Consider the following 12,675-nt stretch of genomic DNA (forward strand, 5'->3'; position numbering starts at 1 on the left):
AAAGTACACAGGACCCACTCAAGGTGGGTAACTGGCAGCTCTGGTCAAGAAGTCAGCACTAGCCGAAACCGGTTTGGCTCAGTGGTAGAGCGTCGGTCTGCGGACTGAGGGGTCCCAGGTTCGATTCTGGTTAAGGGCATGTACATTGGTTGTGGGCACATCCTCAGTAGGGGGTGTGCAGGAGGCAGCTGGTCGATGTTTCTCTCTCATCGACGTTTCTAGCTCTCTATCTCTCTCCCTTCCTCTCTGTAAAAAATCAATAAAATATATTAAAAAAAAAAAAAAAAAAAAGTCAGCACTGTCTAGTCAGAGAATAATTTACTGCTCTCCTTATAATAAGAGTAGGAAACAGTTCCTGCATTCCTGTTTGTAAAAGGACCGGGAATCCCAGGTGTGGAGACCATGGCTACTGAATATCAGGCAAGAATTCTTAAAACGCAATGAGAGTTTCCCTTTATTTAAATTCACTCTTTCAGGTACTTGATTATTGAGCTCTTTAAGAAGGATGGATGTGGCACCTCAGCCTGATGGGGTGCCCCGAGCAGAGGCCCACATCGTCTGCGTGGGACATGCTGCTTAGGGGAGGAGCCTTCAGTGACGGCTCTGCGGGGGACAGGATGCTGCACACAGCCCGTGTCGAAAGCACTGTGTGTCCGATTCGTTTCCAGTCACCTTTGTCCTCTCTCTCCCTCTGTCTCTCCAGCCATAGAACTGATGTATGGAGGCATCTATTGCTTTTTGTGCCAGGACTACATCTACGACAAGGACATGGAAACCATCGCCAAGGAGGAGCAGCGGAAAGCTTGGAAACTGCAAGGTGGGTCTCGCCTCTCCTTGCCTGCCCCCTCGTTTCCCTGCCTGCATTCTGCACGCCGTCAGGGAGAAGCTCACCGAGAGGAAGACCGGCTGTCCAGGAAGAGGCCATGGAAGAGGTGGGGGCTAGGGGAGCAGCTGGGGTTGGGCTGTTTGTTGGAAAGACAACACCCTGTTCCCCTCCCCCCACAGACAGCTGTGCCTCCTGCACAACTGCAGCCCGCGGAAGCAACCTGGGCTGCCCGGATGCCCTGGGGCGCAGGTGCCCGTCGCTCTCACAGCCTCCCAGAGCTGTCCTCGCCCCGGTCCTCGGGGCCTGTGGCTGTTGGGGGCCTCTGCTGGGCTTGAGAGACAAGGTGCACCCACACGTAGTTCTCCCGACTGCAAACACTTCACAGGAGAGCAGCGGTCCCCGGTGAGCAGTTTGCCTAGCTCTCCAGGATCCCAGAGAGCAGTCTCGCCTCAATAATGTTCATTATGTGCCTGGCTGTCCCCTGGAGGAGGGGATAGGCCCTTCCTGGGCCCCAGGATGGAGCTGTGGGTGCCTCTCATCCTACTCAGCATTCTGAATGCTCCAGAACCCGTGGTTCTTGCTCCTGAACGACCCCCACCACCACCACCAGCTGTGCCCTAAAGAGGTCGTTCCGGGACAGACACGTTGAGGCCTCTAACTGCAGAGGGGGGCGTGGGAAAACTCTTAAACTCATCTTCAGTAAAAGAGCACGTGGACTAGGGGGGTGCGAAGGGGGCGATGGAGAGGAGGCGTTTTCCTAGCCACCTGCAGTGTCCCTGGTGTGATGCACACTCCGTGGCGGGGATGCGAGAGGCTGAGACTCAACTGGCTCGTTGTAGGAAGGATGTGGGGTGGCAGGATGCTTTATTGCCAGCAGAACTCAGGCCAACCAAGGGCAGGGACGTAACTCCTGGGCCCAGCGGCACCCTTTCCGGCATGCTGCTCCTTCACCTCACCGAGGCAGAAAGCACAGGACAGAACGTTCTAGATACAGTTCAGACAGCAGTCCAACAAATATTTTGCTCCAGCTTGCTCCAGGCAAAATAGATGTATATATTTTTATCTTATTTAATGCAACATTCTATAAAATGTGTTATCTTATTTATGAAATGGTTAAGAATTTAGAAAATTAATATTTATTTCATGTCAGTCTGTATTCCAATAAAATAAAAATAGACAACTGTGGTTCAAAAATATAGGTCCCTGGCTTCCTCCAGGAGGGCAACTGCTTTCTGATTAAATTATTATAGAATCTCTTTTAAAACTGAACTGTTTGGGTTGTTTAATCTCTGTTAACAGAATTAAGATTGCCAGATGGGAAATGTCATAATCCACCACTTCCACAGCACCCTGTGTGCAGGGCCTCGTGGCTGTGCCGTTGTGGGCTCCTGTCTGCGGGCTTCCACCCACACGCACGTCTTCATGGGGCACCGAAGCGGGATACACACAAGCGAAGCGCACCGTTTTATGTATTGTTCAGGCACTTCTTGGTCACCTTGCTCCCTCTTTATTACCGTATTTTTCGGACCATAAGACGCACCAGTTTTTAGAGAAGGGAAATGAAGAAAAAAAGATTCTGAAACAAATAGTGTCCTAAAATATTTTATGTGCGTTAAAACCCAACATCACAGTCATAAACACATGTAATCAACCCTGTAAAGTAAACAGCAGCATTTAGAACCATTTTAGAGCCGGGCAAGCACACAGAGACCACACAGAGCCGGGCAAGTAAAAAAACTTTTTTTTTAAAGTATATGTGTAGGCTATATTTGGACCATAAGACGCAGGGATTTCCCCCCCCCCCCCCACTTCTGGGGGGGGGAAAGTGCGTCTTATGGTCCGAAAAATACGGTAGTTTGCATTTCCAACGTGTGCTGGTGCTGGTGCTGGTAGGACAGGGTGGAGTGCTCCCCCACAGGGCTGGTGAGCTTGTCTCCCAGCCGCCAGCATTTACAGAGAGAGCGTAGCCACATCTGCTCCCAGCTGGCCTGCACGTTCTACTTCACAAACAGTCCATTGTTTTTGAGAAAGGAAGCATAGACATGGCTGTGATAAAATTGCTTATTTTAACAAATCTCTGGAGAACAACCTTAACTTCAACTTTCTATTTAAAAAAATATATATATTTTATTGATTTTTTTTATTTATTTATTTTTTTTTTTACAGAGAGAAAGAGAGGTAGAGAGCTAGAAACATCGATGAGAGAGAGTCATTGGTCAGCTGCCTCTTGCACACCCCCTACTGGGGATGTGCCCGCAACGAAGGCACATGCCCTAGACCAGAATCGAACCTGGGACCTTTTAGTCCGCAGGCTGACCCTCTATCCACTGAGCCAAACCAGTTTTGGCTCAACTTCCTATTCTTTTCCCCTCAGAAATGTAGTAGCATTGCCCCTGGGTCTGAGGGTCCCCTGTCTGCGCAGAGCACGGACCCACAGCGCACAGGCCGCCTCGGGCCTCGCCGCCGGGCCTCCCTCAGCAAGGTGCTGTCCTGTCGCTGTTACTGTGCAGGGTGTTCCGGGCACGGAGCAAGTGCCTTAAGTGGACACAGGCTGTGGTAGGTGAGATGTGACTCTTGTTAGCATTGACAGCTTTGTCTTTGGTTTAAATCTTTTAAGGGCACATCTGAGCATGGAAACTATTGTGTTTTTCAAATTATATTTTTAAAAGTCCCATGTTCTATCAGTTTTGCTCGTTAGCGGAGAATCCCTCATCTAAACTGCTGGGCACTCCCCAGCGCTGACTGCGGCTCTGCTCAGGGGGAGGCTGTGGGAAGGCCCTGGCATTGGCGCTGGGCTGACTGTCATGGGGGCGTTGCTTTCCGTGCAGGAAGCAGCTTATTGCCAGCACAGACTCTGAGAAACTCCTTTCGTGTTAGCCTGTCGCAGCGAATAGGCTTTATCCTTAGAGTATGGTCCCTCTTTGAAATACCTTTGAAGCCATGTGCCCCTATGAGCACACTCGCTTCAGATTAGCTCACAGCGCCCGGCCTGTCTCCTCTGTAGGTGTTGGAGAGAAATTTTCAACATGGGAACCAAGCAAGCGGGAGCTCGAGCTGCTGAAACACAACCCCAAACGGCGGAAGATCACCTCCAACTGCACCATAGGTGGGTGGCGGTGCTGGCGCTGGCCTGCGGTGACTCCATTGGGCTCATTGCTGAGAGTTAACGTTATTGTAGAAAATGGCTTCATGGCACAGAGCCTAGGCCCTGCCCTGAATAACTCACTCTCCCATCCTCTCACCAGCCGCCTCTTGAGCTCCTGGAGCAGGCGTGGGGGCAGGATGGGGAGAACATCCCCGTGTGCGAAAGCTCAGGTGTACTCTCACCATTCTCACGTACGTGTGAATGTTTCCCCTGGGTTTCCTAACGGTTGGAGAAATAGAACTTTTCAAAAAGCTATCTGTTGTTAGGCTCTCTTCTGACTTGTCCTGTTGCCCGAATATCTTCGGGCCCTAGCCGGTTTGGCTCAGTGTGTGGAGCATCAGCCTGTGGACTGGGCCCAGGTTTGATTCCGGTCAAGGGCACATGCCTGGGTTGTGGACTCGATCCCCAGTAGGGGGCGTGCATGAGGCACTGATCCATGATTCTCTCTCATTATTGATGTTTCTATCTCTTCTCCCTTCTGCTCTGAAATCAGTCAATAAATCAAAAGAATATCTTTGGGTAACGTTGTCAAAACAGTGGCTAAAGCGGGGCCAAGGGTGGGGGAGTGATGGTGACGAACATTCCTCAGTATAGTTTATATAAAAGTGGCGTAAAAATACTAAATTTCTTGCTGGATGGATGAGCAAAGGGAAGCGGACAGGTGAATGAAGGAGCGGTGGAGCCCCGGGCCAGCCCTGCGCGCCAGCGCCCGTCACCGCCCCCGTCTGCCCGCAGGGCTGCGCGGGCTCATCAACCTGGGCAACACGTGCTTCATGAACTGCATCGTGCAGGCGCTCACGCACACGCCGCTGCTGCGCGACTTCTTCCTGTCCGACCGGCACCGCTGCGAGATGCCCAGCCCCAGCTCCTGCCTGGTGTGCGAGATGTCCTCCCTTTTCCAGGAGGTGAGCCGGCCGCGCAGCGCTTCTGACGCCGCGCGGTCTCTCCCCTCGAACAAAAGCAGGCTGCCTGCGGAAGGATAAAGGGCGGTGCGTTTGCTGTGAAGGCTTCCGTCTTTCCAAAAGGAGTAGTTAGGTAGTAGCCGATGGACCATTGCCAGGGAGGGGACTTAGAGGCTGAGAGGAGGCTGACATTGGTCTGTGAGTACTGACCCCTTCTGTCGTCTGCCACCTGGCCACAGGCGTGTGGACTTGTGTGCACCCCGTCCCTGCCTGTCTCGGGGGCACGAGCTCTCCTGTTGCTGGGCATTCTGAGTGCAGCGCCCGGCTGTCCTCTCACCAGCCTCTGCTCCCAGTTGGATCGTGGGTGACACTCTGTGCTGTCCATGTCTGTCCCTGACCGGCACCGGCAGGTGACCACCCTAGCACCTTGGGTGGACCATCGGCACTCAGCTTGGAAATCTCAGCAAAGCCTCTCAGAGCTGAAGCAGCTCAGCAACCCAACTGCAGATGGATTACTGCCCACCCACAGGCTGCTGGGAGGGTGTACATGTGCCCAGGCGTCCTCTGGGAGGGTGTACATGTGCCCAGATGTCCTCTGGGAGGGTGTACATGTGCCCAGATGTCCTCTGGGAGGGTGTACATGGGCTCAGGTGTCCTCTGGGAGGGTGTACATGTGCCCAGGTGTCCTCTGGGAGGGTGTACATGTGCCCAGGCGTCCTCTGGGAGGGTGTACATGTGCCCAGATGTCCTCTGGGAGGGTGTACATGTGCCCTGCTGGGAGGGCCTATGTGGGCTCCAGGTGTTGGACACAGGAGCCAGCAGACGGCCTGGTCTGCTTGTTGATCGCCTTCGATGGCCGAGTTGCTGTGCCGGCTCTCCCACATCCTGGGCACGGCTGCTTTTGCGATGCAGCAGAGGAGGTGGGACAGTGGACAGTTGCTGCCAAAACCACCTGGCCTGCAAAGCTGGAGCCACCAACCTTCCGGCCCCTTCCCTCATGCCCATAGCGGGCCAGTGAGCACACCGGATGAACTGGTTGGGTTTAACTGAGAAACTAATGGTGGGTGTGTCAGTTTCAGGTGTGGGTTTAAGCGTTTACACTGGGCACTTTGGTTGATGAATTCAGATAGGCTCGTGTTTAAGGCACGTTTTTTAAGCAGCAGAATCCGTTGTGAGTGTACAAACCTGTTTCTCTGACAAACACGTCGTAGCTCAGCCCCCAGGCTTGTGGAAAACGAGACCGGGCTCAGGGAGTGCGGGACGTGTACCTGCCCAGCACTGCTGAGTGTGCGGTGCGGCCCGGCTCCTGACCCGCATCCGTCTCCTCTGCCGCAGTTCTACTCGGGGCACCGCTCCCCCCACATCCCGTACAAGCTGCTGCACCTGGTGTGGACGCACGCCCGGCACCTGGCGGGGTACGAGCAGCAGGACGCGCACGAGTTCCTCATAGCCGCCCTGGATGTGCTGCACCGGCACTGCAAAGGTGGGTCCGCAGGGCGGGGCGGGGCACTGCAGAGGTGGGTCCGCAGAGTGGGGGCGGGGCACTGCAGAGGTGGGTCCGCAGGGCGGGGGCGGGGCACTGCAGAGGTGGGTCCGCAGGGTGGGGGCGGGGGTGGAGGCACTGCAGAGGTGGGGTTCAAGGGGGGGAGGCACTGCAAAGGTGGGTCCGCAGGGCGGGGGCGGGGGTGGAGGCACTGCAGAGGTGGGGTTCAAGGGGGGGGAGGCACTGCAAAGGTGGGGTTCAAGGGGGGGAGGCACTGCAAAGGTGGAATTCAAGGGGGGGAGGCACTGCAAAGGTGGGGTTCAAGGGGGGGAGGCACTGCAAAGGTGGAATTCAAGGGGGGGAGGCACTGCAGATGTGGGGTTGCGGGGGAGGAGGAGGCACTGCAAAGGTGGTGCCCGCACCTGCACATGGGGCGGCAGTGGGGGTCAAGTGTGCGCTTCTGCACCACGGGGCGCAGCCCACCTGTTCACATTGGGTTTGTGTCTAATGGAGTTCCCCCAAATAATAAAAACTGCAGTTACCTTAAGGAGGTTCTTTACAGTTTGTTTTCTCAAGAGGAGCAATAGGTTTCGGTGTTGTCTTCCCTCCCCCAGGGTAGAGCAGCATAATGGTTGGTCCTCAGCAGCCTGTGACTGGCAGCAGTGAGCTCCCTGTCCCCCTCTTTCTCTCCCTTCCTGCCACTTTCTTCCTCTCTCCCCGCTCTCATCCCTCTCACCCCCCCTCCCCTCTCCCTCTCTCATCCCTTTCTCCCTTTCTCTCCCCCCCCACCCCCATCTCTTTCCCTGTGCCTGTGCCTGAGTCCTTGGCCCCGGGTCCCCACGGCCTCACCTGCAGCTCCTCAGGCGGCAGCTTCGGCGTGGCCGCAGAGCCCTCCGCTGTGGCCAGGAAGACGCGCTGCTCTCCAGGGCCCGGAGCTGTGCCCGTGCCCTGCCCCGCCCCTGCCGGGCCTCCCGGGCCCGAGTCCGGTTCCTTTCCTTCTGGGTCTTCTCAGGGGCTCACTGGACATGAGGGTTTCCCAGATATGTGTGGGTCCAGGGCAGGGGGAGCCTGAGGAACACACGGCGGGGTTCCTCCCCCCGCCCTGCCCCCTGCGGAACTTCCTGTGTGGGCGCCGGTGCAGCCCCAGCTGCGGGGCTGGGGGCCCTGAAGCGCACGCGGCCTGTGGTGGGCCTGGGTGAGGGCCGGTGGGCAGGTGAAGCTCGTTGCAGCGGCTCTTCCTGGCCAGCTCTCTCCTCCTAGTGCGCCGTGTCCTTTCCGACCGGCCCCGCTGTTCTGGGGCGCTTGGTCGTACAGCCTCACGCTGCTCCTCAGGCCTGGGTCTGGGCCGCTCAGACGCCCGAGTCTGAGGCTCCAGCTCAGACAGGCGTTGGGACCAGCTGTCCTGGCTCAGGCTGGCGCTTCCTCCTGCCAGCAGATGTGTCACCGTTAACGTCTGCCCGGGGCCGATCGAAGCTGCCTAGGTGAGGTGTGCTTTCCCAGGCGAAGTGTAAGCGCGGGCACAGCCAGCCGCAGTGGCACTGAGGAGACGAGACGCTGGAACGCTGTTAAATGTGCACATGACGAAAAAAGGGTGAAGCCACGTGGCCCACTTCTGACACGATTGCTTTGAGACCAGCGTGAGGCTCACTAGGAGCAGGGCCCTCTGATTCCGAGCTCATGGAGCTGCTGGCTGCGGGGGGGGGAGGGGGGGGCTGACGCACCCACACCTGCTTTCTGCGGCTCTTTACGGGTGGGCCTCAGGTCGGCTTCCGCTCACCGGTACGCATCTCTGCGTCCTCACGTGTTGTCCCGTGAGTTTTAGATCCTTGTGGGTGGCATTGCCTCCGATCTCTAGGCAGCTGCTGTCAGAGGCTGTGGCTGCCCTTCACGTTACTCGTGATAATGTGGCTTTCTATGTAGCGTACGCAGGACACATGTTCTAGCCCATTCTCTAGTCGAATGAAAGTCATATAGAAGATGTGGGATATATGTTAACATGTACTATATCTAACCGTGTAAATTTTATATTCGTATACCTACACAAATTATGTGCAGGGTGGGGCAAAAATAGGTTTATAGTTGTTTGTATGGGAAACATATAAATACATAAAATAGAGGAATATGCAAATTATCCAGGACGCTGTCGCATCATGACCCTTCACAGGGTGGGCGGGGCTGGGGGCCACAGGGTGGGACTCCAGGTCTCGTGCGATGTCCCACCCACACAGACTCCCTGCGGCCCCCCAGCTGAATTCCGACACCAACCTGGGCTTACTAAGCGGTACCGGAGCTGCTCCCCACACCCACCCCTTCCCAGAACCGTGCTGCCCATAGCAGGGCGCCCGGCAGCCTCCTGACAGGCTGATGCCCGGGAGAGCCGAGTGGGGCGGGGGCTGCAGGAAGCCGCAGGGGGGGGTGGCCGGAGCCACGTTCCTGGGGGTCTAAGGATGACAGGAGCCCGGACTGCAAAAAAGGAAGAGGAAGTGACCACCGGGAGCTCTTCCAGTCCCCCTGCTCGGACACCCTAACCCCGCCCCGCACCCCAGGGGGACAGGGAGGCTGAGCAGGCAGGGGAAGACCCAGCCTTGGGGGTAGCTGCAGCCCGCACCTCCAACTCCCGATCTCCCCGAGGCACCCAGGGCCTGGGCCTGGGCCTGGCCACGCCTCCTCCCTACAGCTCCAGGCCCGGTTGGAGGCAGGCCTGAGCGGACCCCCAGGGTCAGACCCATCCCCCCTCCACACACAACAGCGGCGCCTTCTCCACAGCGGGAGCCAGTGAACCTCGCTGGGGGCACAGCTAAACCCACCCTCCTGGCCCCCGGCCCGGCCCGGCCCTGAGCAGGCACAGCGGTGAAACTGGTCACACACAGTTTAAAGCATGGCACCAAGCGGGGAGGTTTGACAGTTACTCCCCCTTCGGCCTCGCTGCTCCCCCCAGACTCCCCTTCCTCCTCCAACCTCCCCTGGTGTCTCCAGGGACGACCACTGCTCCAGGGCTGCTGGCCAGAGCCCGCCCTCCGAGGCCTGCCCCTCTGCAAAGCTTCCATGGCCACAGTCCCCGCCCGAGTCAGCACCTGCCACTGCGAGGGCACCCGTGGGCTTAAAAATAATCCCTTTTAGACGTCACTTACTGGATGGGACATTTCTAGGTTTATCAGCTCAGAACCTCCTCGTGACAACCCAGTGAGGGAGGCGGAGGGGAGATTGCAGTTCCCGTGTAATGCGATTGTGTTCAGAAACGGAGCTCAGAGAGGACAAGTGCCAAGCCCAGCGGTTCCCACGGGGCAGCACACGCCCCGCGAGGCAGTGTGGCTTTAAGTGGGGCAGTTGGAGAATGGGGTAACAGTGGATGTTTTGCATATGGTTCTAGGGGGCCTCATCTACAGTGTATCGTATATTAAAGTGACTGAGTGCTGGAGTGACCCATCACTATGATGTGCACTGACCACCTGGGGCCAGACACTCGAAGCAGGAGCTGCCCCCTGGTGGTCAGTGTGCTCCCACGGGGAGCTCATGGCTGGTGAGGGCAGCGGTGGCGGGAGCCTTTCCCACCTGATGACAATGCTAAGGATGGGACTAAGCCGTCAGCCAGACATCCCCCCAGGGCTCCTGGACTGCAAGAGGGCGCAGGCCAGCTGAGGGACACCCCCCCCCCCCCAAGTGCATGAAGTTTGTGCACTGGGCCTCTAGTTATACAATAATTAATCATACAAGAATAAGCCATGTAGTGCAGCTGGTCTAGCTCAGTGGATTGAGCGTTTCACCAAGAGGTCACTGGTTCTCCCTGGCCCATTGGCTTAGTGGATAGAGTGTCGGCCTGTGGACCAAAGGATTCAGGGTTCAGTTCCGTCAAGGGAACGTGTGTTGGTTGCAGGCTCCTCCCTGGCCTGAGCCCTGGTCAGGGCTTGTGCAGGAGGCAACAGATTGACGTATCTCTTTCACATCGATGTTTCCGTCTTTCCCTCTCTACCCCTCTCTACCCCTCTCCCGTAAAGATCAGTGGGAAATATCCTCCGTGAGGAGTAACAGAAAACGGGGGAGGAGGGTTCGCAGGTTCTAGTCCCGTCTGCCACATGCTGGGTTTCAGGCTCGATCCTCAGTGGGGGCATGCGGACGGCAGTTGATTGATGTTTCTCTCTTATTGTTTCTATATTTGTAAAAATAAAATAAAATAAAAATAAATTTAAAGACATTTATAAAAAGCACTATTTTCCAAAAAGAATAAACTATCACATACACACAGCTGTCATTTGCACCCCTCCCCTCCCCCCATACAGGACCCTTGAACAGGGGGCTACCAACTGCCTATGAGTTGGAATTCTGAGCATAACTTACGTGGGCCCTCAGCGTTCTCGGGTTTCCACCCTCAGCTGACCCTGGAACAATGTGGGTTTGAACTGTGCGTGTGAGTGGCCTGGTTAGTTCAAGCCCACGCTGTTCCAGGCTCCCTGCAAACCGTGCGTTGCCCTGCCAGGGTGGGAACTGTGCTTGTGCACCTGGCTGAGCAGAGCTGAGCCTGCAGCTCCAGGCGTGGGGACCCCGAGAAACACTGAGCGGGAGTCCTGCAGGGACGGTCCTGGAAGCAAGGCCACTTCCCAGGACTGTTCCCCACAGCGTGTCCGGCCGCTCCCGAGGAGATCGCGCCTCGGCCTCCGCGGGAGCGGAGCCACTCACCGCCCGGTCACTGGCACTGAGCCCTGTGGGCTGAGCTGGGAGCTGAGCGTGCGGGGAGGCGAAGATGGAAAATGAAACTGACCTCTGGTCCTCCGCTCCCGGCCACGCCCGCCCGCGCTGGTCAGTGTCCGCGCTGCCCTTCGCCTCGGCTTCATGGTGCCTCTGCTGAATGGCCTGGCCCCTGGGTCTGTGCCTTTGGACGCTTGCTGGCTGTGGGCTTTCGGGGGCACAGATGTGAATCCCAGAGCTGCACTCTCTCCCCAGGTGATGATAACGGGAAGAAGGCCAGCAACCCCAACCACTGCAACTGCATCATAGACCAGATCTTCACCGGGGGGCTGCAGTCGGACGTCACCTGCCAGGTCTGCCAGTAAGTGGAGGCTCCTCCCTGCCCTGCTCGGAAACGTTTCACTGGACGTTGCTTGTTAGCATGATGCACATTTCCAACCCGCAGACTGGTGTGTGAGAAGTTTTCAGTCTAGATTCTTGAGCGTGAAGTTTCGCCCCCTGGCTGGGTCTTGCAGTGGAGTGTCTGCAGCACAGCCAGATGGGAGCCGGGACACAGATCAGGGATTCATCCGGCCGCCACTGCACGTGTGGGATGATGAGCTCCAGCGGTGCCGGCACAGAAATGAGCAGGCCCGAGTGCAGGTGGCCGGGCGGAGTCCGGGCTCGGGGCTGTGGCTGGGCGTGTGCTCTGTGCACACGCAGCTGGGCCTGTAGGCTGCCCCACCCTGCGCTCTTCAGGGCCTGGAGCCAGGAGCCAGGTACGGCCCCTCAGAGACCGACGTGTGCTCCTGAGTGAGTCACTGAAGTGCTTCCTGGTTTCCTTTCTGTTTCCTCCCAAGTAGTGTCCCTGAACCCTTTTGGTTCTGTGCGTAGAGCTCGAAGCTTTTATTTCTGGGAGGAGAGTGCATTGGTGATGAAGATAGAAAAACGCTTTCCTTCACCTTCAGTGCACTCCCATGGCTTTTATTTCACTCCAGCTTCTTTTTTTTTATTTATTTTTTTTATTTTATTGTTTGTTAATCTTCACCTAGGTATATTTTCCCCATTGATTTTTAGAAAGAGTGGAAGGGAGGGCGGGAAAGAGAGAAACATGCATATGAGAGGCACATTGGTTAGTTGCCTCCCACATGCACTCCATCATGGACCAGGCATGGAACCTGCAACCCAGGAACGTGCCCTTGACCAGGAATCGACCCACAACCTTATGCTCTAACCACTTAGGAATGCCAGCCAGGGCTCACTTCAACTCTTTAGAAAAGCCTGGTCATGCTCCAGTAAAATTTAAAAATCGATGATGGATTACTACTTGCAGTTTGCACGGGAGAGAGATTGGGAAGGAGTCAGTTTTGCCTGATCAGTAGCGTCTGTGTCACGGGCAGTCACTCCCAGCAGTTGGGGCTCAGGCTTTACTATTTGACCTTGTTGAGCTCCATCAGCAGGAGACTGTCAGAGAAGACCCTGTTTACTTTTCTGTGGTCGGGTTCCCAGTCTGAATTTCCTGATTGTATATCCTCCTTTATAATAAAATGGCAGGATGGTCGCTCTGACACGCACTGACCACCAGGTGGCAGACGCTCAGTGCAGGAGCTACAGGGGGAGCGCTGCTGGTGAGCCTATGGCAATGGCAGGAGCCTCT

General features: G+C 56.3%; 1 protein-coding gene across 2 annotated transcripts in view; it reads left to right on the forward strand.

Moving 5' to 3' along the window:
* Positions 1 to 12,675, forward strand: part of USP22 (ubiquitin specific peptidase 22) — a 41,627-nt gene that overhangs the window by 13,521 nt on the left and 15,431 nt on the right. For both annotated transcript variants that reach the window (XM_036452242.2, XM_036452243.2), the window contains exons 3-7: positions 704 to 817; positions 3,831 to 3,932; positions 4,707 to 4,876; positions 6,209 to 6,356; positions 11,295 to 11,400. In XM_036452242.2, the coding sequence (XP_036308135.1) occupies positions 704 to 817; positions 3,831 to 3,932; positions 4,707 to 4,876; positions 6,209 to 6,356; positions 11,295 to 11,400 (640 nt within the window). The remainder of the gene's footprint in view (positions 1 to 703; positions 818 to 3,830; positions 3,933 to 4,706; positions 4,877 to 6,208; positions 6,357 to 11,294; positions 11,401 to 12,675) is intronic.

Source organism: Pipistrellus kuhlii, unplaced genomic scaffold (genome assembly GCF_014108245.1).
Source record: "Pipistrellus kuhlii isolate mPipKuh1 unplaced genomic scaffold, mPipKuh1.p scaffold_m20_p_23, whole genome shotgun sequence".
Classification (NCBI taxonomy): domain Eukaryota; kingdom Metazoa; phylum Chordata; class Mammalia; order Chiroptera; family Vespertilionidae; genus Pipistrellus; species Pipistrellus kuhlii.